The sequence below is a fragment of the Chenopodium album genome, chromosome 24 (assembly GCF_948465745.1).
Source record: "Chenopodium album chromosome 24, dcCheAlbu1.1, whole genome shotgun sequence".
Lineage (NCBI taxonomy): Eukaryota > Viridiplantae > Streptophyta > Magnoliopsida > Caryophyllales > Amaranthaceae > Chenopodium > Chenopodium album.
Window position 1 is genome coordinate 30,231,216 of NC_137857.1, and position 27,900 is coordinate 30,259,115.

Consider the following 27,900-nt stretch of genomic DNA (forward strand, 5'->3'; position numbering starts at 1 on the left):
CAATAATGTGCTTTCCAAAGTATATGCAACTAAGACTAGCTACGAGCCTACAAGCTTTTTTTTAATTACCATACTAATCTAATCTTTTTCTTCTTGAACGTGAATGCCTTAGGGCCTGTTCTCATTGACTGAAATTAGCTGAACTGAACTGAACTCAGCTGAATTGAACTGAACTGAACTCAGCTGAACTGAACTGAATTGAATATTTTATAAGAGAAGGAAATTAGGAGCTGAACTGAACTGAACTGAATTGAGCTGAGTTGAACTGAACTGAACTGAACTGAACTGGATTGAATTTCAACGTAAGAGAACAGGCCCTTAATCCCATAAGTGGGGTCGGCAAATGAGCTAACATGAGAACCAAATGAACAACTCTCAAATATTGTGGCTCATGTCAAGCAATATGACAAAGTTTTACACTGACTGTCACTATTAAGTATTTTAAATAATACTTTAGAGCAAATGCCCTAATTTTAATTGTGTAGATAGTATTATTTGGTTGACCCTTTTGAGTTACTAAATCTCATAAGTTATGAACGAGAACATCGATCGTATAAGTTTTTTAACTATTACATACAACAATTGCCCTTTACAATAGCTTTTTACAATGTGTCATTAACTCTTAGGTGTCTAAACTCTACATGCACATAATAATTAGAGATAGAGGGGCACCAAGACATCAAGAACTTGTTCAGGCTTCAGTACGACAGTACCCAATGGTCAACATGGCGCACTCTTAACATATTTTCGAACAGATGATACATACACAATTACACATACCAAAACGCTGAGAAAAAATAATTGTCATGAGTTTCTGTAGAGGCTATATCAATGTACACGGTGACTGGATGGTTGACTGGATGTAGAGGATGATACAGTTTCTGTATGCATCGTTGTTGAAATCTCAGATTGCCCATCACCAATATTCTCGGCTTCTCTGTGAGGGTGTTTACCTCTTATGCTTCTAAATCTTATGTCATTAGTATATGCTTGGAAGTCTGGAACCACATCTGGGACTGCCATTTCGCCTTCGAGCATTTTCACCACCTCAGACATAGTAGGTCTTTCAGAAGCCGTAGCACTGGTGCACAGGAGAGCTACGTTCACCATAATTTCTGCTTCTTCTATGTTATAATTACATCCCAACCTTTGATCAACAAGTTCTACATAGTTACAACTTGTCCGCAAATGGCATGCCTGCAAGCGAAGGGGTCAGAAATAATGTAAAAGTTTCTACATATATTTTGCTGAGAAAAGCGAACCTGGGTACAAAAAACCATACCCAATCTAGAAGACAAAAGAAGTCAGTAGATGGGACATAGTAGCTATTGCTCCTTCCACTGATAATTTCCAAAGTGACGATTCCAAAACTATAAACATCAACCTTATAACTTAGGTGACCCCAAATTGCGTATTCTGGCGCCATATATCCACTAGAAAGGGACAAAATATCAAAACAAATGTCATTACAGGATGTTTGGTGCTCAAATTGAAGTCTGAGGCATGTATATGACTATGATGATGAAAAAAACTAGCTGTTGTGTGTGTGTGTGTGTGTGGGGGGGGGGGGGGGGGGGATCTAGTCATAACCCACAAACTTACATTGTTCCTGCTACTCGGGTGCTAACATGAGTCTTTTCATCCTCACCAAGCCTAGCCAATCCAAAATCCGAAATTTTGGGATTCAGCTCTCTGTCCAGCAGTACATTAGTAGCTTTAATATCCCTGTGAACAATCTTGAGTCTTGAATCCTCATGGAGAAAAGCTAAACCTCTAGCAATTCCGAGGCATATTTTGACTCTCGTTTCCCAGTCCAGAAAAATCTGGCTTTGTTCATGACCTACAATCGTATTCAAATAGCCTAAATTTGACAAGTACTTATGAGGAATCCTGCCAGTGTTGATCTCAAATTTGATAACCTACCGAACAAAGCACGTGCCAGACAATTGTTTTCCATGTATTCATATACTAACAATAATTGATCGCCTTCAATGCAAAATCCATGAAGCTTAACAAGATTGGGGTGCTGAAGACAAGAAATCATGCCAATTTCATTGAGAAATTCATGATTCCCCTGCTTTGATTTGGAGGAAAGCTGCTTTACTGCAATAACAGTACCATCATGCAGCAAACCCTGCCAGCCAATTCACCTTCAGTAATTATTTTTCTTCAACAAATATACTAACACATGACGTATGACTCATCGAGCACTAACATACCTTGTAAACAGGTCCAAAACCACCTTCACCTATTTTGTTCGAGGGATTGAAGTTATTGGTGGCAGTTCTGATTTGTTTCAATGTATACCCACCACCTTGTATTTGCAGTCCACTGAGATCTGTATATGAACACGGTTAGACAATAGCATGACATTATTTGACAAAAAACCATGAGATATAAAGAAATTACAGCAAGATAACCCCAAGACTGTTATAATCATTCCAGTGCATACTTCATGTAGCCTCGTCTACATCACCTACCTTTTCTGATAAGCAACAACCATATTCACTTATAAAACTTAAGAGTAATATATTTTACCAACAACAATGATACTATTCTAATAACAAGATCATCCAAACTCCAAAAATAAAAAAGCAATGATTAGCTTTAGAAAATAATTTAAGCAAGAGCAGCCACTGTGCACAAGTATTGGAGAAGGAAAGAAAGTGGGTTTCAGCCATTCACATATAAAGAAATTTAAACAAATGCAACCCATTGATATCTAGATGTCAGATGCATCAATCTGAGATCATGTGAATTCTCACAGATCCCGGAGGCTCACATTATTCCCAAAAGCGCAGGCTCACTGCATGAACTGAGAATTTATCACTAGTGGTAATCCATAAAGATCCTCTTTCTCCATTTCATTTCTGTCCATTGTAGCATTGTTACATGCCCTTGCAAACCCACTTTCTTCATGTCATTCTTAGCTCCCTCTATCCAAGACATCTTTGGTCTCCCTCAACTCCTTTTAAATTATCCATTATCCAAATTCTCCAAGACTCCAGCTTCCGTAGCGGTGCATCCTCTGATCAACTTTTCACATGCCCAAACTAACTTAGCCAGTTCTCCCTTATCTGAAACTCAATATATGTAACTCCAACTTTTGTTCGAATATCTACCTTTCTAATTTTATCATGTAACAGGCATGGTATAAATATATAAGCTGGGTCTGTTTAGAACTATTTCCGAATTAATAAAGAATAAAGATACGCAAAACCTTCATAATCAAGGTCCATTCTGAACCACTGTAATTTATCCTGGCCACAACATAGATCCAAACTAGCATGCCCTGCCCAAGAGCTGATACACAAGCACCCAACTACCATGGCTTACACACTGTTAATTCAAAGTATATACCAAGGTTAAGATGATTCTCAAAAAAACTATTATAAAAGAACAGTCAGATTTACATTCACGCATTACCTGATCATCCTAGTAAAGAATAGCAACAACCACATGCAGCATGTATGAACATCCCTGTTTAGAACCAATAGCAAGCGACAAAACTTTGTGCTTTTCTCTGGATTTCATAAATATTTACCAAACCTTGCTATATCATAGAGAAGCATCTTTTAAATATATTTCCAAGATGGAAAAGTATCTCATGAAGTTAGCCACAATTGGTGCTATCATAAACCTTAAATATTCCGATGAAGGCGGTAAATGGAGATATTAAAGTCCACATTTCTTACTCTAGCGGGACGAAAATGCAGAATTACCACACAATCCAGAATCAAAATTGACTTAACTCACTATCAATGAACTTAACAGCAGTTATTCTAACTTGTGACAGGCAATTGCCCATCAGTAACATGAAAAGTATCATCACAGTGAGTTGAAAATCCTGGAATATCCCCTTAAGAATTGCACTTCAGGCCAGGCTAGGTTATATGAAAAATCAGTTTGTCAATTATATGTATACTCAATCATTCACTGCCAAGCTAGAACTATCTTTACCATCGCTCTTTGTCCTGACTCTGAAGCAGTCTTTCCACCATAAAATAAGCACAGCCAAGATCAGAAAGAAAAAGGAGACGATTCCTACAGCGATATAAATTATCCTATGGCTTGATTGGCTTTTGCCACTTGAGCATTGTCTGGAAACTGTAGAGAGGCACACCAATATTAGAAACAAAATTAGCATTTAAAAGAGTTATAGAACAATGCTTGATGGTATAAACCAAAAAGAGAGAGAGAGAGAGAGGTTTAAGTATGTCTGTGATGAACAAAAGATTCAATCCTTACCAGGATTGACAGAAATAGCTGAAATGAGGGGTCCATAAACTCCTCTGGTCGGAATTCTTGTTGTCCCTTTACCAGCCCAGTTTAGTCGGATCTCCAAAATATTATGTGTCACGCTAGAATTAAACGCTATGACTGTGGGCTTTTGAGCACCATGTGCCTTATCTTCAATGTTGAAATCTTTCTGCACTAATTTGTCCTGTAGACAAACTTAATATCAGGACAATTGTAAATAGAAGAAGTACACACACCATGGAGACAACTAATTACCTGAATGTAAATATCAAAGAAACGTCTTCCGAGACTGTCATATGTTTTGCTGTTTGTGAACTGAATCTCAGCAAAGTGTAATTTAACAGTATAATTGTCATTCTCCAGGCAGTAAGTGAAATAAGTAAGTGTAATTGGGGAAACACGTGCTGTAGCATACAGATCAGATAAATCACTTCCAGGCAAATACTTAGTATGACGTATACTTTGCAAATCATCATCATCCATGAAATCACCAGTGGCACTAAATCCCCAGTGGTTTTCACTGCTCATAAAATATGTGGCAACACCACTTCCAACACCTCCATCTCCTTCATAGACAACTTTTCTGCCTTCATCCTCTGCTTCTAAATCATCTCCTCCGCAATTAACATGCAAAGAGCAGCCATCTGCCAATAGAATAGTAAAGTAAGAAAACATTAGATGTCAATCTTGTAATATTCTCGTTCAGAGATAAACTCTCACTTTGTTTTTTCACTTTTACATTCACCAAATATATAGCCCTTTCTCATGACATACTTTTGCTTTCACAAAACTTTCTTTTGCCACAGCAGTATCTTCAAAGAAAATTCACTGATGGCATGGCACAGTGGTAGGAGGTAGGACAGTCAAGAAAAAGAAGAGTTAAAAAACCTATCAGCTTTATCATTTTTATATATTCTCTATGCGCAAAGTTTAAAAACTTTTAAATTACCTTTTTGTTTGACAAGACTAAAATAATCCAATTCAAAGGTATCTCACAAACCTACATGGAGATGAAACTACAATCTTCTTATCAATTCACCTCGGATTGTATAAGAAGAGTGAAAAGATTTTATATTAACAAATCTAGCCAGGTGTAAGAAATTTTAATTCATGCTTATGTCCATTGTCTTAGTTTGTACATGCATGTATCTAGTGAGTTTAGTTCCATCTTACGCCTCCATATATTCCTAAAATGCAAATTAGCTACCTCCCGGTGAGAGGAGTGACCTACCAATGCAGGGTATTTCCTGTGCGTTCTTTGGTTAGAGAGTAATGGCAGTTACTCAGAATAGTATAATTGATGTCTATTCTACCTCATCCTATACTTATATGCCTCCACAGTTTTTCTGCGTATGTATATCGCATATACATGAGCACCCACTTTTTCTCCATTATATTTGTTTGAGGAATAATGATGCTTTCGTATTATTCTGCTCTTGATAAATGGAAACTTATTTTGCATTTGAAAATTAAAAAAATCCATATAAATCCTCTTACTTTCTATCTCCAACTATCAAATATTCATCTCATAAATCATACCTTGTGAATTAATAATCAGGAAAGTAGGAAACAGCTTAACACATTTAGTCCTTGTGATTGCCTTATAAATCTTTCTGGGATGATCAATTTCAAAATCTTTTCATTAAACAATTGTAGATTTAGAAGAATAAGAAAACATTGAGATCTGTAGTGCTTGTTCATAAATGAAAGCAAACAATTTAATTAAAAGCCTAATTCTCACAAACAAACCAATAAAAGAATGCATATCCGGTAAAATTTACTTACGTCGTGGACAATCAAAATTGCTTGAGCAAGGGAGCAGTCCTTTTCTACAGAGATAAAGAAGGAAATAAATACATAAGCCTAATAAGAGCACAAAGAGTTAAGCACAACTTTTTAAAAGTTCATGACATTCAATGCTTGTAAACACATAACTCTACTTCTACTTCACAGTAAAACTAAAAAGTAGCTTACAGACTGACACCAGTAGAAGAGCTCCGGAACAAATTTAAGTTCAAGTTCCTAGTTAACAAGTAGCAGGCAGAAAAAAGAATGTCAGAACACCACCAAACAGGTAACACAAAAAATAAATTGTATACAGAGTAAATGAGAAAGGATAGGCTCACATGTTTTTTCTACACGAGGGCTGCTCAGGACCTTGCCAAGTGAAATTATTGTAGGAAAGATCACTGCAAGAAAACATCAACCAGCTGTCAACATCTACAAGGAAGATCAATTTTAAGTGAAAACAAATGAAACAACTAAACAAGAATGCCCTAGTTATAGCCAGAACCAGCAAATTTCCATTGTCATAAGAGGCTAAAGAGAGGTCAGAAACACAAAAGATACGTCTATGAACAAAGCTGAAGTTCAATGAGGAAGAACAACTCAAAGCTATGGAAGTTCAGCAGCATTTATAGCGTACCAATTTCAACTATTTAAATCTCTGATTGACTAAGGATTAGGAGACAGCTGTAGTGTCTTAAGACGGAAAATTTTCAAGCAATAACTGTCTTGTAAAACCTATTAGGAGCGTCCAAAATCCTTAAAGTTTCCATAAACCATGTAAAAGTTATAAAGTATCTAATGATTATAGTCACTTGAAAACTCTACAGAAAAGAAATTTTATGTGGCCACATCGTCCCCATAGTAGCATGACTAGCATCCATTCAATTACTTCACAAAACAAGTAAACAAGCATTTTCATGTCAACGTCTTAAAAATTCTAGACTGTATTTGAATCCCTCTATCTCGTATTACATTTCACCTGGGCGGGGGGTGGGTGCGGGTAGAGGGTGTAGAGGTTACATGGACTCTTCATTTTACCTCAAGTACCCATGTCGGACCCTCGACACTTAGACATGGGTGTGACACTTGGACACTTCACTTTTGGTTCAATACCATGGACATTTTTCACAAAATAGCCGAGTCGGACGCTTGGACACATATCCGTGTCGGACATGGGTAACCAAGTCCATGTAACAAATCAGGATGTTACTTCAAGAGAAATTTCGTGGTAGAACATTTAATTGGTAGTAGTGTGAAATGTACAAATGACTGGAGATAGTGTCTGATTTTATATTGGAGGAGATTGAGAGAGACTAGGGGTATGTTAGTTTTATCTTATTGTGATGTAATTCAGATAAGTTAGAATAAGTTCAAAAAATAAAAGGAAAAATTAGAAAAAATAATCCCAACTTTGTCTAATTTATGTAGAATAATCCCAACTGTCGTTAATACTGGAATAATCCGAACTTTAGGGGGTATTATTTTTCTTCAATCCCAAATACCGGTTACCGGTTGAATGATTTTTTTTTTTTTTTTTTTGTTAAAATGACACGTGTCAAAAATTAATTGGTTAAAAAATATTAAAAAAAAAAAAAAAAAAGAAAAAACCACCCAGCCTAAACCCCAACCACCCTAAAAGTCCGGCAACCCGCCAGCCAACCACCTCCCTCGTCGATCAGCCGTCTCCCCCCCCCACTGGAGTCGCTGCTCCAAGCCAGACCACCACCCCCCTACCCGAAACTCCCATGCCACCAGCCAAACCCCCAAAACCACTAGCCCCACTCCCGAAAACAACCAGCTCCAATCTTGAAACATCCCTCTAAACCACCAACCCCACTCGAAAACCCCACTAAACCACTTTGTCCACTCCCGAAAACCACGAAAAACCCCTTCCCCACCATCGAAAACCCTAGCCGCTAGGTTTTCGGGGTGGGGGGAAAAGTAATTGGGGTTTTTTTCGGGAATGGGAAAGGCCGTGCTTTGGTGGTTGCGTGGGGGGTTGCAGGGGATTTCGAGGAAGGGGGAAAACGGCGAGGGAAGAATGCGGTCCACCGAAGAAAGAACGGCGGCTGTCCGACGATGGCGAGGCGGCGAACTTTCTGTGGTGGTGGAGGTTAGGGTGGAATGGTGCTGCTGCTGGCTGGGTTTTTCTTTTTTCTTTTTTTTTTTTGTTAATTTTTTTAATTTTTTTTTACCAATCAGGACTTGACACGTGTCAAGTGACCTGATATTATAGGTCATTGACTTTGGTTGACCGGTTAGGGATTGAAGAAAAAGAATGACTCCTAAAGTTCGGATTATTCCAAAATAATCAAAAGTTGGGATTATTCTAGCAAAATTGATGAAAGTTGGGATTATTTTTTCTAATTTTTCCAAAATAAAAAATAAAAAAATAAAAATAAAAATAAAAATAAAAAATAAGAAGAAGAAGAAAAAAGATTAGACAGGTTCAGGAAGAAAAGAAACATTTTTAAAAATCTGACAATTCACAAACAAATAAGACTATTTCAGACAAATTACGTTTTTTCAAACAAAGCAAGTACAGGAAATTTCAGATTTTCAGGTAAAAGAAGCTTAGATAATATATGTTGAACCAAATCGAGCAAGATGTGATCAAAGATATTGAGGAGAGAGAACAAGTAGATGTAATTGGTGATAATGGGAAAATCAGCAATTACAAATATGCATGTAAATCACTTTAAAAAGAATGTAGGCAAATTACTAGATCATAAACTTAAGAGGGCTAGAGAAACAATAAGAGAAGCCAGCCACTTACAAGAGACTGCCATAAACTATACTAACAAAAATAATAGCTTACATGTTCCTTCCATCTTGCAATAAAGATGAAGGTATGTTTCCACTAAGCGTGTTATCTGTCAAAAATCTGTTCAGAAAAAACAAAAAACCCCACAAGACTCTTAGTTAATATCAAGAACAAACATTGGGCAACATTGTTGTGATTAATTCTGCTACTGGAAAGAAAGCAACAGCTAATAAATTAAAAAACTTGCTACAGTTAATAATTGAGAATTGGGCCGTTTCAGAGAGCTGTCATCAAGCTTGAGGTAATAAGATTGTTAAGAAGGAAAAGGTTTAGTGAAAGATGAATCTTGAGAAAATTGCCACATAAGCAAGGTGGCAAGAATGGAGGGGTTGTTTAGAGTTCATGAGGCATGAAAAGAAGCTCTAGTAGAAGGAAATGAGGTACCCACTATTGAGAAACAAGAGCAAAGAGTAAGTACATATCCTAATTTGAAGATTTTCATATTGATTAGTCGTCTTACAGGTGTGTATGAGATTTTGGCCAAGGTTGTGTTGATTTACAAAAAGAAAGGTAAAAGTGCAATAGTTTCTCCCTGGATTAATTGCACGCTAAACCATGATGTATAGCATTAACATTAGCAAAATGACTAGAACATAAATTTTGAGTTCAGAGAGTAACTCACATAAACTTCAAGTTCTTGGCTTTGATGTCATTTGGAATTTCACCCACCAAGTTGTTCAAGCTAACATCACTGTAAAAATGGACAAATATCTGACATTAGACCATTATTTGTGAAACAATTAAATCCTAGAAAGCATGGAGTGGCAGGAATTCTCTGATTGAAAATAAAACCACGGATATTTAAAATCACCGTAATGAAAATTGTTGAAAATACACAGAGCATTCGAGCAAAATACATATCATAAGTCATTCCACTTGATTCTAAACTCTAAAGTGTCTTTGTGTCTTTATACTAGTATCCTAAATGAGTTATAATTTGGGGTTAGGGCTTAAGTAAACTCTAAAGCTGAAAATTTGAGAGAGATTTGAGACGCACAATAGGTTATGAAATCCATTGTGGGGTGCTTAAGTTCATTGGGAAACTTGAGCTCGAGTCTTAGGTTGTAATAGGTTGTTGCCCTATTATAATTAATAAGAGTTGAGTTAAAATTCTGAATAGGTTGTGGATTTTCTTCTTGTTGGACAAGAGAAGTTTTTCCACGCTAAAATCTCTCTTGCATTATTGAGTTCCTTGAATTTTAGTTTGCATCTCCACAAAATTTGCCTAAGTTCCTCATACTCTATTTCGCCCCTCTCATGTAGTATGTCTGGCCAACACAATCATTGGTGATCCTCGTTTACTCCTTTTCTTTAGTAGAAGAATGACACATTATGCCTTTTACAATAGGTATAGGCTTTTCCCTTTTTCTCCATCACGTCAACTAGGATGATAATCATGGGACAAAAAGATTTGAAGTAGCAAAAAGTTTAGCACAATGTGGTAAGACAACAAATTAGCAGCACTAGAAGACTAATATCGAGAAATAGGAGACAACCACCTGACCTACACAAAATTGTTATTAGAGAACAGGGAACACCACCAAAGCTAAACAGCAAACAAGATTCTATTCCCAAGTAGTTTAAGAAACACATAAATTCTTCTAATAATGTGAGACACATCAGGCATGGCCTTGACAGCCAACCCTAAGTTATTCTCCCAAGACCCCGACTATATAAAAAATGTAAAAAAACTGTAAAGCAATGATCTGGAGGTGTAGTACATTGCATTAACGTCATACTCCCTCCTTATTAGTTTAAGTGAAACGTTTCTCATGTGCACGTATGCCAATCCAAAACTTTGAACATTATATCTTTAATTATCAATAAGTAAAAATTATAAAAATGGAATATTAAAAATTTATTCACAGAAACGATTCCAACAACTACTCAAAAGACTATTTTTTTTTTTTAAGGGTATAAATCAATAACATTAGTCAAAGTGGATTAGGTAAATAGTGCAAAAATGAAAAAATACGGAGGGAGTAACTCAATACATAGTATGATAATTCCATTGCCAAAATTAGCAAGGTTTGACCACTAAAGTAAAATGAGGTAATTACTTCATAATGAATAAAGTACAGTTCAGAATCCACAACAATGGGCCAGTTAATGGCAGAAGCTATCTGGTATTGACCTTGAAGGCCTGAATAGCAGATGTACTAATCACAGTCAGCATATACAGCCCTGGGGTCATATTAATTTGCCGAAAGCATGCCATGACAACTTTCTATTCTCTGCATAATTTAGCTTTTTACCTGTATTTGCCACCAAGGCTACCACATTTCCCACAACAAAACTAATATGAAAACTTAAAATCAACATATAAAAGTTAAATTTTGACACCATAGTATAAGTTCAAAGTTAGTCACTTACATCATTTTTAAACTTGTTATATCCCACAAATACACAGGAAGCTCTCCAGCAATGCTACAGTTCCTCAGCACACTAAAAACACAGAAATGATCAATTTAGTGAAAAGTGCTGTAACAAATCTTTAGTTATATGATAAAAGTGTTCAACATACTTTTAGTTATATGATACAAGTGTTCAACATACAGTCTTACTAGGCCAGTCATATTCCTCAAATCCGGAAAATTCTGAGTAGGTCCATTGATGTCGCTGATTCTCCTGTGAATTCAGATATCCTTCAAGACATTGCATAACTGAAAGTGTCGAAATGCTACAGCATATCACATATACTCACAATTCAGTTAGTCCATCCAACAAAGATATTGAAGAAGGAATAGGCCCTTGAAGTCCACTTGCATGCATTTCCCTGCAAAGATGCAGAGCAAACAGATTAACACCCAAGTACAGCAGCATGAAGTAACAGCCTCTGGCCAATGGGCAAGTATCTTACAGTCTTTGAAGCTGTTTCCAATTTTCTATATAATGCGGTATTATCCCATTAAAGTTATTATCGTTAATCCGACTGCATTGGTCATGAAGAGAAAAGTTAAGTCATGGCAAAGGACAATATGCACGAGAGATGTTTTACATTTGTTGAAAACTTACAGATCTGATAAGTTTGTCAGGCCAGCAAAAGTTCGAGGCAGTGTTCCTCTTAAATCATTTGACGACAGCATTCTAATTTTCATACCATAAGAGAGAAAGTATATGATCAAACCTGATGTAACATGATTATATACTGATCCATCAAAGAGCTTATAAGTTACTCACAAAGTCTTCAAGTTGACTAATTTCCCAAGTTCATCAGGAATTTTTCCACTAAATTGGTTGGCCTCAAGACTCCTGGAAAGATTGCAATGACAGACATTACAACATATACACCCAAATGTAATTCATTCAACATAGGCTGAAAAAAAAAAAAAAAAAAAAAAAAGCAAAAACAATATTTCCAAACCCTTTCACAAATAAAATTGTCAAGAAAACCTACAAGCCAAATTATTTTTGCAAGAAAATTTGCCTAGAACCACCCTTTATTAACATGCACAAAAACAGTTGAATTTCATTTAACCAACCATACAATAATTTCTGTTAACAATACGCTACGTCGCCACCCACACAATTTCTATATCGGTCAAAAATGCACATTCATAGGCCTTTATTAACATCTTTCTTTCCTCCATAAATGCAGAAAGATAATCAGGGGACTAATATTAAATATAAAGGAGAAAAACGACAAGAGAGGGGAAGGATGTAGGGATTAAGGGACTGTAAGTATACAGAAAAGTCTATGTGATTGCAGATATATAACAGAAATTAGCATACCAATAGCGAGACAGATATTGTATATATAGGAACAATGTGGCAAGAATAAAAGGTGGTTTCAAACACATTACTCATAAAAACATAATGAATTCCATACACCAGGAAAAACAGCTACCAAAAACAACAAATGGTAGAGTTCCCAGGTATGCTGATAATGAATTTAAGTATTCACAGAGGTAACTCCCTAGATAACTGCCAAGGTAGTAGATGGATAAACTGAGACATACAAGGTAGTGAGGCTGACAATATATCCCAGCTCCTTGGGGATTTCTCCAGACAACCGGTTTGCAAGAAGAGAGCTGCATGAGTTTCACCGGCATGACTTCGTAAATTTTGGACTTCAAAAACAATTAAAATGCTAGAGATATTAACATGCTTACATGAATTCTAATTGCATTGATCCCCACTCCACAGGTATTCCTCCTGATAGATAATTATAGGCAAAATCACTGCAAGCACAGCAATGAATGATGTACACTGTAATCAAATAATAAAATGACATAGAAGAGAAAGAACAGATGTCTAGTTCTTACACTTCCCGAAGATAAGGAAGCTTCACCAGTTCACGTGGAAGCACACCAGGAAGACTATAACCTTTGAGAAATCTGCAATGCATATAGTACATCCATTTCTATTTTACTACCTTCGAAAAAGTTATACAAGTTTCAATGTAAAACTAGAAATCCTCAACTTGTATTCCAAATTGTACAGCATATCAAAGAGATGAATGAAATAAGGCTATAAAACGAGATTATGAAACAGTACATTCTTACAACATGACAAGTGTTGTTCTCCTGATGACAATCACAACTAATTTCACTTTCAGCATCCAATGGTGACTGTGGTGTTACTCCAGCCATTTCAACTTGACAAGAGACATCATCAAAATTCCAGTACTTGGCACCCAATATTTGAAATATTTCTTGGAGAGCAACCACTACAAAACAGAAACAAATCACAATCACCACATCTATTGGTTTCTAATTCATAACGTCAGCTTTTAAATGGAATGTTAAACTTCTGAATTACTATCAAGAGAAGTCAGAGTGATCTCAAACTATACACACATCAAAACAAGACTTTATTGTCCTGTCATAGATGGCAAGAATTTTGAGTTTAAAATGAGTTAAACATGAAATGCTTTGAATAGGGCTCATGGTTGTAGGCTTATGAACTCCAAAAAAATACTGAGTAGTACATGTCTTTTACTTCCTCTGTTTTCTTTTACTTGCAACACTTCCCTAAAAAGGAAATGTCACAATAGTTGCAACACACTATAAAAGGAAAGTTACTTTAAGGAAAAACTATACTATATCCCTTATTTAAAGCACATGGCCCACTAAATTAGATTTCTAACAACCACTTATCCTATTTTAAAGTTTATTATATCATGTAAACCCTACATTTCTTAATTACCGCGCTAAAGGGTGTGTTGCATCTAAAAGAAAACGGAGGAAGTATATTTTAGTGAGATTTGTATATATCCTTTACCCTATCTCCTTAAATCCTAAAAATACTAGGAATAAGGTAGTTCTTATCACAACTTGCCCAGGTCGAACATGATAGAGAATATATGCACAATATTCTCTTCCTAAGTTTAGGATGTATTTTTGTAAAATAATATCATTACATATCTCTCTAAACCTAGAAGGAGAATATTTTGTATATATTCTCTATTAGCATAATATTCATATAAGAACACTACCATAAAGCCAAACAATAGCACCTGATTATCGAGACATGCTCAAGTTCAAACTCGAGGGCTTCTAAAGTTCAAAGTTAAACTCGTTTATAACAATCTATTCAACCTAGAGTCAAGCTATGTAGTTTTGAGCCACGTTTGTCATTGATTAATGAAGAACCAGAGCTCCTTCCATACAAACCCTTTAGCCCAAATTTGTGAATTAAGGGAACAATAATATAAATTAATAGAGCAATACTAAGTTTATAATGTATTGCATGAAATAGTCTATGAGAAATTTCTCAGTTATGCATCTTTACTAAAAAGATAACAAATCAATGTTTTGGTCATTAATTTCATTTACACTCATATGATCATATCCATAAGACCATAACTCTAGTTTGTAGTCGAGTGGCATAACTTGGGGCCCATTACTTTCACCTTATTTAACATGATTTATATTATTTCGGACAAAATAAGTTCAACTAAAACAATATAAGTTCCGAAAGAGATAAATTCAAACAAAATAATATAAGTACACTAAGTTTAGATAATACAATACAAGTTCAAACAAAATAATATAAGTTCATATAATACGATTTCAGAAAAAAAAATTAGATAAACTAAACAGAACCTTAGATACATCTAGCTCATTCCACATTAATTTTAAAATCTCTCTCATTTTTAGTGCAAATGCATAACTCAACTATAATCACATCGTTCATTCCACTATATTTTGAAATACACTCAAACTAACAAGTGCATTCCCCTTATAAGATCCTACACCAAACAAGCCACTTGAACCTTTAATGTTTTCAAGTATATAAATAACAAGAACATAGGTTCACTCTAATCCCAAAGGTTTTCTCTAACCCCCTAATATGTAATCAGGTTTTCTCTAACTCCCTCCTCACATGTCACACCACTCACACTCTAATTAAAAATAAATTATAAATTACATAAATAAACTTAGGATTTGGAACTCCAATTATAAAGTAAAATCACAATCATCCAACCATAAAAGCTAAAGCAAGGCAACTATTCTAAGAATATATAGCAACAAACACAGATACTTGATGATTTGTCCTCAACATTTTTACTACCACTAATTATTCATATGTCTAATTTAGTTAAACTAGTGTCCAGTAACCATTCAATCCTTCACCATCCTAAATCTCAACCAATACTTAAGGGGAAAAAAATCACTACAAAGACTTTCGATCCTACGTGGACGGTATCACATTACTATTATCAAAACCAATGAAAATGAGTGACAGAAGAGTATAAAATTTGGGCACAATGAACTTTATAATGGGTCTTTATAGCTTTTGAGAAAAATGGATATTTAACCACCAAACCTTTCATCATCTCACTTTCCAGCCTATAATTAGAAATAATAGAAATAATATACCGCTGACAAACTGACAGCAAATATTAAGAAAGAAACAAAACAAATTATCCAATTTTGTCTATTTACAAATATTATCCTTCTAAATCCATAAAATGATAATCAAAATAAACCCAATTAAAAAAACTTGTGCAAAAAACAGAAAATAATTCAAGAGAAAAAATAAAAAAAACTAACCTTCATTTTCATGTACTCTGGAGTGTGTTGGATAAAGAAGAAAACCCAGCAAAATTATTAACACACCAACAAGTTTGGCCATTAAAATGAATTGGGAAGCTATAAAAATGTCTGGGTATTCCATCAAAAAATCATACTACGTAATTTATAAAGTGAAAGTATGATTATTCAACAGAAATTATGAATTGGCGAAATATCAGTACCAGGAATTTGAGGGAGAAACTGACTTGTAGGCTAGATTCATATAATTATTAAAAGTAGTTGTATTATTATTGTTTAATAATCAAATGTAGAAAGAGATATTGGCCAAAGATTTGACAAAAAATCAACTAGTGGATAGAAAGGCTGTCATTGAGTTTTGACTATACTACAGTGGAGTTCGGAATACTAAAAGTCATACTTCGTATGCGCTAATTGCATATTTGCATAGTTTGTTACCGTAAAGTTGCATATTTGCATAGTTTGTTACCGTGAAGTTGTGTGATCAAACCCCATCGAGATATCTTGGAGTTGGAATTTCCTTATCCCTCGTCAACTCTTACAACCTCTACAAATTGTTAAATGGACCTCGTTTACACTAATTTATTATGGACCTCTAATATTAGAGAAACTATGGTTGTTTTATTAATCTATAACTATTAAAAGTGAGAACTTGGCAAGTTGAAAATCTCTTAGTAATAGTGTGGTGACCCTTTTGCCCCTCAAAATGTTCAAGTACTATTCTGCCCTTATTTGCTCTTTGGTGATCTGTTTCTTTCATCTTTGCTCTGTCAGGATGCTTAGGTGGCGCTTTCTTGTCTTTTGATTACTCTGTGAGCTGGCTTGTCGACAGGTGGCGGTTGGAGTGCACAGTTGTTTCTGTTGTGGTTTTCTCCATGCAAAGATGGCAATGCTTATGGTGTTCTGCATGTGTAGGGGAGTGAAAATGTATTAGGATTAGGAGTGTTTTAGGAATTGTGTACATTTATGGTGTTGTATTTTGTTTAAGTCTTAACAATTTTTAAATGGAAATCGTTGTTGTACATTGTAATTTAAAGATTAAATTTAGATTTTTTTTGTTAGGTTTGGAGTGTTTTTGTTTTTAAAAAAATTGCTAGATCAAATGCTGATATTATGTGTTGATTAAAAATTGCTAAATCAGATGCTGATATTATGTGCTGATTGATATCCATTTTAGAGCATTTTAAGGGATTGGCTGATACATATGCTAATTTATGGGCAATGGAAATCGTTGTTGTACATTGTAATTTAAAGATTAAATTTAGATTTTTTTGTTAGGTTTGGAGTGTTTTTGTTTTTAAAAAAATTGCTAGATCAAATGCTGATATTATGTGTTGATTAAAAATTGCTAAATCAGATGCTGATATTATGTGCTGATTGATATCCATTTTAGAGCATTTTAAGGGATTGGCTGATACATATGCTAATTTATGGGCTGCATTTATGTTTGTAATTAGTGAGCGTTTAGGAGGCTACCTTTATTAGTGAGCGTTTAGGAGGCTGCAATTAGTGAACTTGTGGCTGAGTGTTCAGCTCAATTGAGGCTTAAAATTCTTAGTTGCTTTTGTTTTGGACGGTGCTGCTGTAAGGCTTAAAATCAGGCGTGCTAACAGTTACCAATGCCTTTTGTATTTGTTTTAAGGTTATGTTTGTTGAATTTGACATTTTAAGCTTGGCAGTCTGAGTTGGGCGGCTTAATCTGCTGGAGTCAGCTTCATATCCATTGGTCACTCCCTTTATCCACTAGTTTACTGGGTGTTTTGTGTTGGTAATGATTAAAATTGAGTTTGGGCGGTTATAAGAGGGGCTTTGGTATGCAGAGGCTTTTCCTCTTTTTTAAAAAAGTAATTTTAGATTCACTATAATAATTTTTTAGATTAAAAATAGGAACAAAAAAGGGGGTTTATAAATAAGGTCTGCATTCAGTGAGTGAGGGCAGGAAGAGAGGAAGCAAGGAGCCCTGTGAAGGGTTGGAGCATACACTGAGGTTGAGGTATAAATTTAAGCTTTATAATTTTTTAGTTAAAACTTTATAATGGACAAGCTTTGCTATTTTGTGCTTGGGTGTAAATATTAGTTTTGTTGGTTTCAAGTAAGGCTCCATGGTTAGCAAAATCTTCATTTTACAAGCTCATTGTCCATGTTTGCATTGCTTCAGTTGGATTTCTTTGATGGACATGGCAACTGTGTTTTCTGCTGCCTTAATGTGCGAGTCATGCTGCCTTTGTATGCTGGTCATGTACTTCGGGTTTCTTTTCCTTTGCTGCTGGAGTAAGTTTGCTGACCTTTGGTGATTTGTGCTGTCATGCTATATCCTCAATCAGTAGTTGCTTGGTTTGTTTCTGTTTAGGTTTGGTGGTCAGTTCTCTGTTATGTTTTGTTATTTAGAATGCTGTGTTTGTGGTTCATGTTGATGATCCTGTCTGTGAGTGCTGATTCTCTTCTTGTGTGTTTCTTTTTGACAGGTTCTATTAATTTGGCATTCAGGAGAGAAGTATTCTGTAAGTATTACGTACTGTAGTTGTTTAATATATGGAGCTTTGTTTGTGTGCGGTTTGTTTGTGATGTTTAAAGATTTTTAGGGTATAGTGGAATATATATACTGTGGTTATTTGTGCATTTTTCAGTTCATGTTGGGGATCTTAATCTTGTGACTAATGTAGTGTCATGTGTTCATTCATGCATGTTTTGAGTTCTGTGGTCTAGCTTTTTAAAATGGATGCCTATTGTTTATGCTTGCTGTGTTGTGGCTTGCTCTGCAGTTCATGCTTTAGCTTTAAATTAAGATTATATGCTCTTTATAAATATGTTTGGGTTTGCCTTTTGGTTTAATTATACTTGTAATGTGTAATTATATATATTTGTTAAGGTATCAAGATCTTTTTGGTTGAATTCAGCAATTTCTTATTTTACATGCTTTAGGCTGTGATATAGTACTGTGGTCTGGTGTGCAATTTGTGGTGTGTTTGAGGAATTCCCTTTAAGAGTTTGGTCGATTTAGGCAGCCAGTTTGGGCTTATTTACTTGCAAGCCACAACTTGCTTGTTGAGGGTCCTTAAATCTGATTACTATTGTAAGGATACATTTAAAAGACATGCTTATGTGATCAGTTTGTCAGAGTTGCTATAGGTTACAACCTTTGATCCAGGGAGGGATTTGTCTTTGCCTTACAGTTTACCCATGGTCAAGAAACTATGTCTTGTTGGTTTGTGTTTGAGGACCTAGGTGTTTTGGTTTCCTTATACGTGGTTTTCTATACGGACTGGTGATGGCCATCCACCCTCGGAATGTATCCATTTCCTAACAGTGTTTGCTGAACCAGGTTGTGGCATGTTTGGAGCTGCCAGCCCCTCTGTACACTCTGTCTGTAAACGGTGGAAATGTTGTTGAGTTGCACCTTGATACGGGTGACGTGTTAGGGCCCTATGTGTACAATGGCGGTCCGGCTGATACTCTTAAGGCCTCAATTGAAAAGGCATCTGAGCTGGCTGTTAGGGGGCTAAGGGCTGAATTTGGTGTTCAGGTCGATGATTGTTCAAGTGACAGGATTGGCAGGCCGGAACGTTGCGGGTTTTTGTATGAGATGAAACGCTTGGGATTGGAATCTATTGAAAAGCCTAATGGGAAGACACCTGTGAGGTGGCCTTCTGTTCCAAATCAGAAACGCGCTGCTAAGTATGTTTGCATTGATTACTTAGATGTCTTGCGCACTTTGGCTGCTGAGACTGGAGCCAGCGTCTCATCAGTTGAGGCTCTGGAAATAGCTGACAAGAAGTGCATTGCTTGGCTTACAATATGCACTCCATGCTCATATGGTGGCCTAGAGTGCATATACAGTTCACTAACTGCGAAATGCAAGACTGCTGCTCAAGATGCGGCAAAGAAAGGAGTTGCCTTTTTATGCTCAAGCTACAATCTGAACATTGTGGATTTGAATCATGCAAATGTGATTTTCGCTGGGATTAAGTGTGCTTTGGCAAAGGAAAGTTTCATGGCAGTTAAGGAGCGCTCTTAGGTGTTCAGCAGCCCTTGCATTTACCTCCATTCTTCACTGCAGCTGAGTGCAACACTCCTAAATCTACTGCCCATCAATTAAAGTCTTCTGACTTTCCCCCAGCTGCACCACGGAAGCCTAAAGCGCGGCCCAACAAAGCCTCTCGGGCTACTATTACTCCTGTTGCAGTCCCTGAAGACTTAGAGGCTGTATTTAAGCGTGGGAAATTAGAATAGAGTCTAAGGAGGGGGGGAGGGAAGCTTTTTGGGGGTTGTTTTGTGAACATGGCACATTCTTACAGCCAAAGTTAAAAATGCTTGTTTCAGAAAATATCTTATGTTTCTTGTTTGTGGTGGCTAGCACTGCTTATGTTTGTTATTCCTAAATGTCTGGAGTTTGTGGGTGTGCCAGAATCTATTGACCAGCTTATGTAAACTTATGCTCTATATGTTTAATGATAATGACTCAGTTCCCTCCTTTTAATATTGGATTATTGTCTGCAATTATTTCTGTTAGAGCACTCTTTTCTGTTGTTCATTATATTTCTGTTTTTGTTTGCTTGTTGTTAGACTTGCTGCATACAATATTCTACAGCAGCTGTGTTTGGCTACAGTTGTAGTGTTGCTGCCATGAGTAAGGAAACTTGCCTTCTTTACTTTCTGGCTGTTTGTTGTTAGGCATTTGCTAAGTATGGTGGTTTATAATCTATGTAATGTAGATCGTTGTCTTAATTACAAGACACCTGCTAATGCTCGTGCTACCAAACGTACACGGGCTTTGGATGCTATGGTCCAGCCATTCTCAATACGGTATAAATTGTATATGTGATGTTGTTGTGGTTAGCTTTAGTGCATTATGATGCACAATGGTGATTCACCTAATAATATTCTCCAATTGCAGTGAACCTGGTGAAACAAGTCTTCAGAGTGCACAACAACGTACATGTGGATAAAAAAAAAAATAAAGCCAAAGCCTAATCCAAAATCAGAGCCAAAGCCAAAGCCTAAACCAAAGCCTAAACCAAAGAGTGAGCTCCTTTCATGAAAAGTAATTTGTTGTCAGCTTGCCTTGTAAGCTAATTCTACACGTTGTGCTGCAGTTAACCCGGCTGCTATTATTGGTAAGCCGCTGCCAGTTGGCCCTCTGCAACTGAAGATGCTGCCTCCTTGTCTGAAGTGCGGTGCTAAAAAAATTGAACATGAAACATTGCATTTCTGTTGTGGAAATGGGGATATCAAAATTGCTTCAAATGAATACCCTCCTGAATTGGAGCGTTTACTTACATCTGGTGATGAAGATGCAGTGCACTTTAGGAAATATGCTCGGTTGTATAATAACTTATTTGCTTGCAGCTCGTTCAGGGGTGACCATGAAGCTAAAACTGAAAAAGGCATTTATGTGTTCAAAATGCATGGTCAGATATACCATTTTCTGCCTGATCTGTTGCCAAAAGAGGGAGGCCCTAAGTTCCTGCAATTATATTTTTATGATGGTCAATGTGAGGCTGCAAATAGGACTAAGTGTTTTCCAGAAGTTAGGGATGATATTATTGAAATTCTAATGAGAGTGACCAAAGACAATCCGTATGTTCGGTTTTTTCGGTCTTTAAAAGAGATCAACGTAACTGAGGATACGCAAATAGTTATCAATCAACATGCAGTTTTGGACCAGTGCGTGTTCAATGCGCCAACAAGCGATGAAGTGGCTGCTATATGGATAGACAATACAGGCTCTAGCAACTCAGAAGGTCCATACATCTCTGTATCTGGTAGATCAGATAAGATCCATCAAATATATCATTATTATGGATGTTATGATCCACTGCAGTACCCTCTTTTATTTCCCCATGGTGATTGTGGATGGGCACAGGGGATGTGCAAAAATTACAGGGATCAGCAGCAGCATGGTTCAGGAGCAGTTGACCCTGTGCATTCATGTTCTGTTAACACTGAAGAAGATTTGCTTGCTCAGGAGGCTATTCGTGAGTCTCTATATTACCATGGTCTAATTTGCTCTTTTATTGTTGCTGTTTGGTGAAAAAAATGCACATTTCTAAACAACTGTGACTAAGCTAAAAATAATTTTAGCAAATATTTTGAAGTTCTCTAAGCACTGAGTTTGCAATCACCAAGGTCATTGTGCTTACTATATTCTGTGTTTTATGTTTAGGTGCTTCGGAAAATAGTGGAACTTCAGACAGGCATATTTCCCCAAGGCAGTATTATGCATATAAGCTTCAAAATCGCCCGCACAATATGCTGCTTCGTGCAGGTCGTCGTTTTCAGCAATACATTGTAGACGTGTACATCAAAATAGAAAATACACGGTTAGATTTCTTCAGGCGAAATCAGCAAACAATACGTGCTGATCTCTACCAGGGGATTTTAGATTCTGTAGAAGGAGGTGAGACAAATGCTATAAATGTTGGCCGTAGAGTTATTCTTCCTCCGACTTTTATTGGAGGGCCACGCGATATGAAACGCCGGTACCTAAATGCAATGTCATTGGTTCAGCGCTTTGGAAAGCCTGATTTATTTGTTACTATGACATGCAATGCTAAGTGGCCTGGAATAACAGCTGAACTTGTTGATGGGGAACTTGCAGAAAATCGTCCTGACCTTATAGCGCGTGTTTTCCGGTCTAAACTTATTAGCCTTAAACATGAAATCATGAAAAAGCATGTGTTTGGTGAAGTTGAGGCAATGATATATGTAATTGAGTTCCAAAAAAGAGGCCTTCCTCATGCTCACTTCTTAATCATTCTTAAAGGTGAATACAAGGTCAAATCACCTTCAGATTTTGATAAGTTTGTGTGTGCTGAACTTCCTGTTGAGTGCGGCAATCTTCGGAGAATAGTCTTGGCCCATATGATGCATGGCCCTTGTGGCTTGAGAAATCCTTCATGTGGGTGCATGAAGAAGCAGACAGATGGCTCTGTTGCTTGTAAATATAATTATCCTAGGGCATTTCTAAGTGAAACAACAAGCAATGAAGATGGCTTTCCAATGTACCGAAGGAGAAACACTGGTGAAAGTGTGCGTATTTGGGGAGCTAACTTAGACAACCGGTGGGTCATTCCGTATAATCCCTATCTGTCGACACTTTTTGACTGCCACTTAAATGTTGAGGTTTGTTCAACAATTCAAGCAGTAAAGTACTTGTACAAGTATGTGTACAAGGGTCATGATAGGGTGTCGTTCAGTGTAGCTGGCCAGCAGGATGCTGCCTTGGATGAAATTAAAAACTTTCAGTCTGGAAGATGGGTTTCTCCATGTGAAGCGGCTTGGAGAATTTTTGGATTTGATTTATTTGAAATGCATCCACCTGTGCAACTCTTACCTGTGCACTTGCCTAATATGCAAACTGTTGTTGTGCACCCTAATGAACGTTTAGATGTTGTGGTTCAAAATGATAAACGTTCACGCACAGCTCTTACAGAGTTCTTCAGACTGAATGCAGCTACTGTTGGTGGCACAAGTCACCTCTACAGCGAGATGACTGAACACTATAGGTGGGACAATGGAAAAAAGGCATGGCTTCAAAGACAAAATAAAAGAATAGTTGTTGGACGCTTGGCTTTTGTTGCTCCAGGCGAGGGTGAAAGGTTTTACTTACGTCTGCTCCTTATTAATGTTCGGAGTCCTAAGTCCTTTGAAGATTTGTTCACAGTGGGAGGGCAACTCTGCTGTACTTTCCAGGAAGCAGCTATTAAAAGGGGCTTAATGGAAGCAGATGGTGCAGTGGTAGCTTGTTTAGAGGAGGCATCAGAAGTGCAAATGCCTGTAGCAATGAGGCAGCTCTTTGCTACTATCCTTATTTTCTGTCAGCCCAGCAATCCTAACACTTTATGGCTACGCTTCTACAGTTCATTAGCACAGGATTACAGGCATGCAAATCCAGGTGATGAAGACAAATCAAGAAGGCTAACTGTGAGATCGATTGAGCAGTCATTAGAAGGCATGGGCAGATCCTTGGCAGACTTTGGCTTGGGGCATTTAATAGAACCTGATGATGCAGAAATCAGGAAAACCAAAGACATTGCTGATGCATTGGAGGCACCAATACCTGATGAATGCATATCTTGCAGAGACGCTTTGAATTCAGCTCAATAGATAGCATTTGATAGCATTATGGAACATGTAAATGAAAGCATTGTTGGCTGCTTCTTTGTTGATGGTCCTGGTGGGACTGGGAAAACTTTTCTGTATAATGCATTATACGCTGAGGTCCGACTAGCTCACAAAATTGTGTTGCCTACTGCAACTTCAGGGACAGCAGCTTCAAACATACCATCCGGTAGAACAGCACATTCTAGATTCAAAATTCCTCTTGATTCAGAGATATCTCTTGCATGTGATGTTCCAAGACAGGGTAGTCTGGCCGCTTTAATTAGAGCCACTTCTTTGATCATATGGGATGAAGCATCCATCGCACGACAGGAAAATGTGGAGTCACTAGATCTGCTCCTTCGGGATCTTTGTGACCCTGATCAAGTATTTGGAGGAAAGGTGGTTGTATTTGGAGGGGATTTCAGGCAAGTCCTCCCTATTGTCCCTCGGAAGTCTCAGAAAGAAGTTGTAGCTGCAAGCTTAGTCAGCTCATACTTATGGCCTAAGATGATAAGGTTTCGGTTAACAGAGAACATTAGAGCTAAACACGATCCTGTATATTCTGAATTTTTACTGGCACTTGGAAATGGACAGCTGCAGAATGCTGAAGTTGATTTTGTGCAGTTGCCACCGCACATTGTGCATTGCTATGACCCAGAAATCGATCCTGTGCCAGCTGTAGCGTCTGCTGCTTTCCCGGAAGTTGGCAGCATGGCTATGTGTCCGGGAATTTTTACAGAAACAACAATCCTTACGCCCATGAATGAAGATGTAGATTCAATCAATACTTATTTGATTAACCAATTCCAGGGAGAGCATTCTTCATACAAGAGTTTTGACTCTCTTCTTGATGATAATTGCACCCTCTAACCGACTGAATTCCTCAACAAATTATGCCCTGGAGGTATGAGCCCTCATGAACTCATCTTGAAGATAGACTGTCCTGTCATCTTACTGCGAAACATAGCGCCATCTGAAGGTCTGTGTAATGAAACAAGGCTTATATGTAAGCGCTTTTTGCCAAATAACATCCTGTGCGTCATAGCAACAGGCCATTATAAAGGGAAGCATTGGTTTCTGCCACGTGTTAATCTTCGCCCTTCATCTTCAGCAAATTATCCCTTCCAATTTGAGAGGAAGCAGTTTCCCATTAAGCTCAGTTTTGCCATGACAATAAACAAATCACAAGGTCAAACGCTGAACAGAGTTGTTGTATATCTTCCCCAACCTTGCTTCTCACATGGTCAGCTATATGTAGCGCTGTCATGTGCGAAGAAATCTGAGAAAGTCATTGTCTTCACCCCAAAGGTATCTACTGCTTTGTCTACTTCACATGTTAAAAATGTTGTTTCTTATGATGTGTTAAGATTAGCTTCAATCATTTAGCCAACTGCAGCTATGGTATTTTTGACCTTGTCATAGTTCAATTTCATTAGTTTTTGTATGTATGGCATGTTGTAAGTTCTGAGCTCAGATGCATATCTTGTATTCTTGCTGGATTTAGATACATCCAGTATCTCTTTATTTTATACTAGCCAACTGCAACTATGGTATTTTCGAGCTTGTTGCAGTTCAGTTTCATTAGTTTTTGTATGTATGGCATGTTGTAATTCCTGAGTTCAGATGCAGATCTTGTATTGTTGCTGGATTTAGATACATCCAGTATCTCTTTATTTTATATGCTATTGCGCTTAATTAGTATCATTTGCATAAATTCCTTTGCCATTATTTATTTTATGTGCTAGATTGCATGTGCTAGATATTTGCTAAACAAAGAACTAACATTCTTTACTAGACTTTAACAAGGACAACCATTTTAAAACATCTTCTGACTAAGACTTAGCTTAGCATTAGTACAAAGGACAGATATAACACAGTGATAAATCTCACTTAGGGCACATAGAGCGATACACTTAATAAAATTTAAGTACCTAGACATTAAAGGCCTAATATCAACCTAAACACATTTTAGGATACATTCAGGAAATTAATAGCATTTACTCAGATCACTAGCAGTGCAGTACAGGTGTGGCAGCCAATTAGATGACATTAAAGCTTTCCTGCTTAAAATGAAACTCCACCTGAAGCATCACTTGCAGGGGTGTATGATGGGCTTGAGTGATGGTGAATATCAGTGCTATGAAAAATAGGATAGCCAGTGTACTTGCTTGTTCCTTCCTGTGAGTTTTGTTTGGCATCCACCTCAGCTGTTTGCATGCAGCAGTCTCCTTGTTGACTGGCCACCTTATCTTCTGGTTCACCAAAACAGAGATCAGAAACAAGCTTCTCTAGCTGTTGCATCCTTTCCTCGAGTGAATTAACGCGATCCACCACTGTCCTTATGCTTGTTTCTTTAGCCAACCCGTGCCGTCCAATGCTACCCTCCTTGCCTTTGCCTTTGCCCTTGCTTGCCATTGTGAATTGTTTATTGTGAAATATGCTGTGTGGAATGGCTAAGATGTTGCAAAAACAACTATAGATCTATACCAACTTAGCCTCATTTATATATACAGAGATGGTACACTCTATTGCCTTTGGGATAAAAATATGTCTTACATAAGTCATCTTATCACAGCTTATATACCATAAAATTGGTTTAGAACTCAAAAAAACTGATGGGCAAAAGAGCCTACTCATAAGATTATAGACTACTTAACATGACTTATAGCAAAACTTGCACACAATCAATGTGCAGTAGTTTAGAACCATTTGATGAACTACACAGCATACAAGTGGCTATCTGATTGTACACAGATGTTGGCTCCAGCTATATGTTTCTGTAAAAAGTCGGGCCTTTAATTTGCAACCTTTGTCTGATCATCTTATTTAAATTAGATATAGATTAGAAGTTTTTTTTAAAAAAAAAAAAAAAAAAAAAAAAAAAAAGAGTCCTAATAAGTCCCTATTTATAAACTCCCTTTTTGGTTTCTATTTTAAAATTAGATGTGTTGCACACTATGCCATGAGCTCAGCAGATATCCATCTATAAAAAAAATATTTAAAGCATATTTTCTTGTTACATTCAGCTTTCTGAATTAAGGTTTTAGCAATATTAAGATGAGCTTGCTGTTTAGCAAGTGTATGGCAATTTTTACATACAAAGATGTTTATTTAATCAGCAAATAATTTCAAACACAAACAGCATAGATTATTTAGATCAAAAAAACATATAATTAGAAATAGCACACTAAATCAGGCTTTCATATTAGGCCACCAACACAGATAGCCTAAATTAAATACAGCATTGTGCACTTTTCTTATTATGTCCTCTCAGACTATTGTTAGGACTTATTACATCAAACCCAAACTAGGAAGCATTCATAATGATTCACATTGGCACTAGATCTATATCAAAGAGTGCAGGGTATCCTTTTCTATACTTAATTAGTGCGCCTTGATTTTCTTGAACATTATACTGAGCTGTGAAATTGGTGACTCTTGTTATATCACATTTGGTGATTAGGCCGCCATTCTTCACACACTTCGCCTTAACATTAAACTGTGTATCAGAGTGCTGAAGTAATACATAGCTTGAGTTTTTAAGTTCACTTAACCAGTAATTTGCAAATTCGACAGGCACATTCTGCAGACAACAACATAACACACAATGTTATTCCATGCAAATAGCTTCAAACATTTTTTTTTAAAAAAAAAAACAAACACTTATTATAAACACATACAATTGTCCCTTTCTTAAGATAAGGTGCTGTAAAAATCTAAAATGCGGCTCACGACAATGATCTGCAAGCTCCTCAAGGTGGCCATTTGTTTCAGCCATACTCGCTGAGCTGCCATGATAGGCTGGCTTACGTCCTCGCCTTTTGCTCGAACTGCTATTGCCCTTGTCAAATCCGCTACCTTCTGTTCTTCTGCCCCCTGTTGGCCTTAGGATCTGAACATAAAATGTACTCTCGCCTGTGTATGAAA

The 27,900-nt window shown here is 36.9% G+C and overlaps 3 protein-coding genes across 4 annotated transcripts; 2 read left to right on the forward strand and 1 right to left on the reverse strand.

The window, feature by feature from the left end:
- Positions 1 to 420: 420 nt before the first annotated feature.
- LOC145611434 (putative LRR receptor-like serine/threonine-protein kinase RFK1) lies at positions 421 to 16,246 on the reverse strand. 2 transcript variants are annotated; one of them, XM_081666765.1, is made up of 24 exons: positions 15,871 to 16,246; positions 13,370 to 13,541; positions 13,138 to 13,209; positions 12,985 to 13,053; positions 12,832 to 12,903; positions 12,053 to 12,124; positions 11,888 to 11,959; positions 11,733 to 11,804; positions 11,577 to 11,648; positions 11,429 to 11,491; positions 11,246 to 11,317; positions 9,495 to 9,563; positions 8,867 to 8,932; positions 6,387 to 6,449; positions 6,235 to 6,282; positions 6,046 to 6,089; positions 4,516 to 4,904; positions 4,249 to 4,444; positions 3,961 to 4,107; positions 2,220 to 2,338; positions 1,924 to 2,134; positions 1,603 to 1,840; positions 1,283 to 1,433; positions 421 to 1,197 (listed from the first exon to the last, which is right to left on the reverse strand). In XM_081666765.1, exons 1-24 carry the CDS (start codon positions 15,992 to 15,994, stop codon positions 829 to 831), a joined length of 3,042 nt encoding a protein of 1,013 aa, XP_081522891.1. In that variant the 5' UTR covers positions 15,995 to 16,246; the 3' UTR covers positions 421 to 828. The 2 variants fall into 2 exon arrangements, with proteins under 2 accessions (XP_081522891.1, XP_081522890.1); XM_081666764.1 differs by having other exon boundaries at positions 11,429 to 11,500.
- Positions 16,247 to 23,994: 7,748 nt separating this feature from the next.
- On the forward strand, positions 23,995 to 24,843 carry LOC145610798 (uncharacterized). The gene has a single exon (XM_081666088.1). It carries the CDS (start codon positions 23,995 to 23,997, stop codon positions 24,841 to 24,843), a length of 849 nt encoding a protein of 282 aa, XP_081522214.1.
- Positions 24,844 to 24,879: 36 nt separating this feature from the next.
- On the forward strand, positions 24,880 to 25,359 carry LOC145610799 (uncharacterized). The gene has a single exon (XM_081666089.1). It carries the CDS (start codon positions 24,880 to 24,882, stop codon positions 25,357 to 25,359), a length of 480 nt encoding a protein of 159 aa, XP_081522215.1.
- The last annotated feature ends 2,541 nt before the right edge of the window (positions 25,360 to 27,900 follow it).

Excerpts from the sequence above, each read along its gene's own strand:
- LOC145610798 (XM_081666088.1), top strand. The coding sequence starts at position 23,995 with ATGGAACATGTAAATGAAAGCATTGTTGGCTGCTTCTTTGTTGATGGT.
- LOC145611434 (XM_081666764.1), bottom strand. The coding sequence starts at position 15,994 with ATGGAATACCCAGACATTTTTATAGCTTCCCAATTCATTTTAATGGCC. Across the intron at positions 6,450-8,866 it reads TTGCAAGATGGAAGGAACAT|TGATCTTTCCTACAATAATT; the intron begins GTAAGCTATTAT and ends GTTTTCTTGCAG. Across the intron at positions 4,445-4,515 it reads TCTTTGATATTTACATTCAG|GACAAATTAGTGCAGAAAGA; the intron begins GTAATTAGTTGT and ends GTTTGTCTACAG.
- LOC145610799 (XM_081666089.1), top strand. The coding sequence starts at position 24,880 with ATGAGCCCTCATGAACTCATCTTGAAGATAGACTGTCCTGTCATCTTA.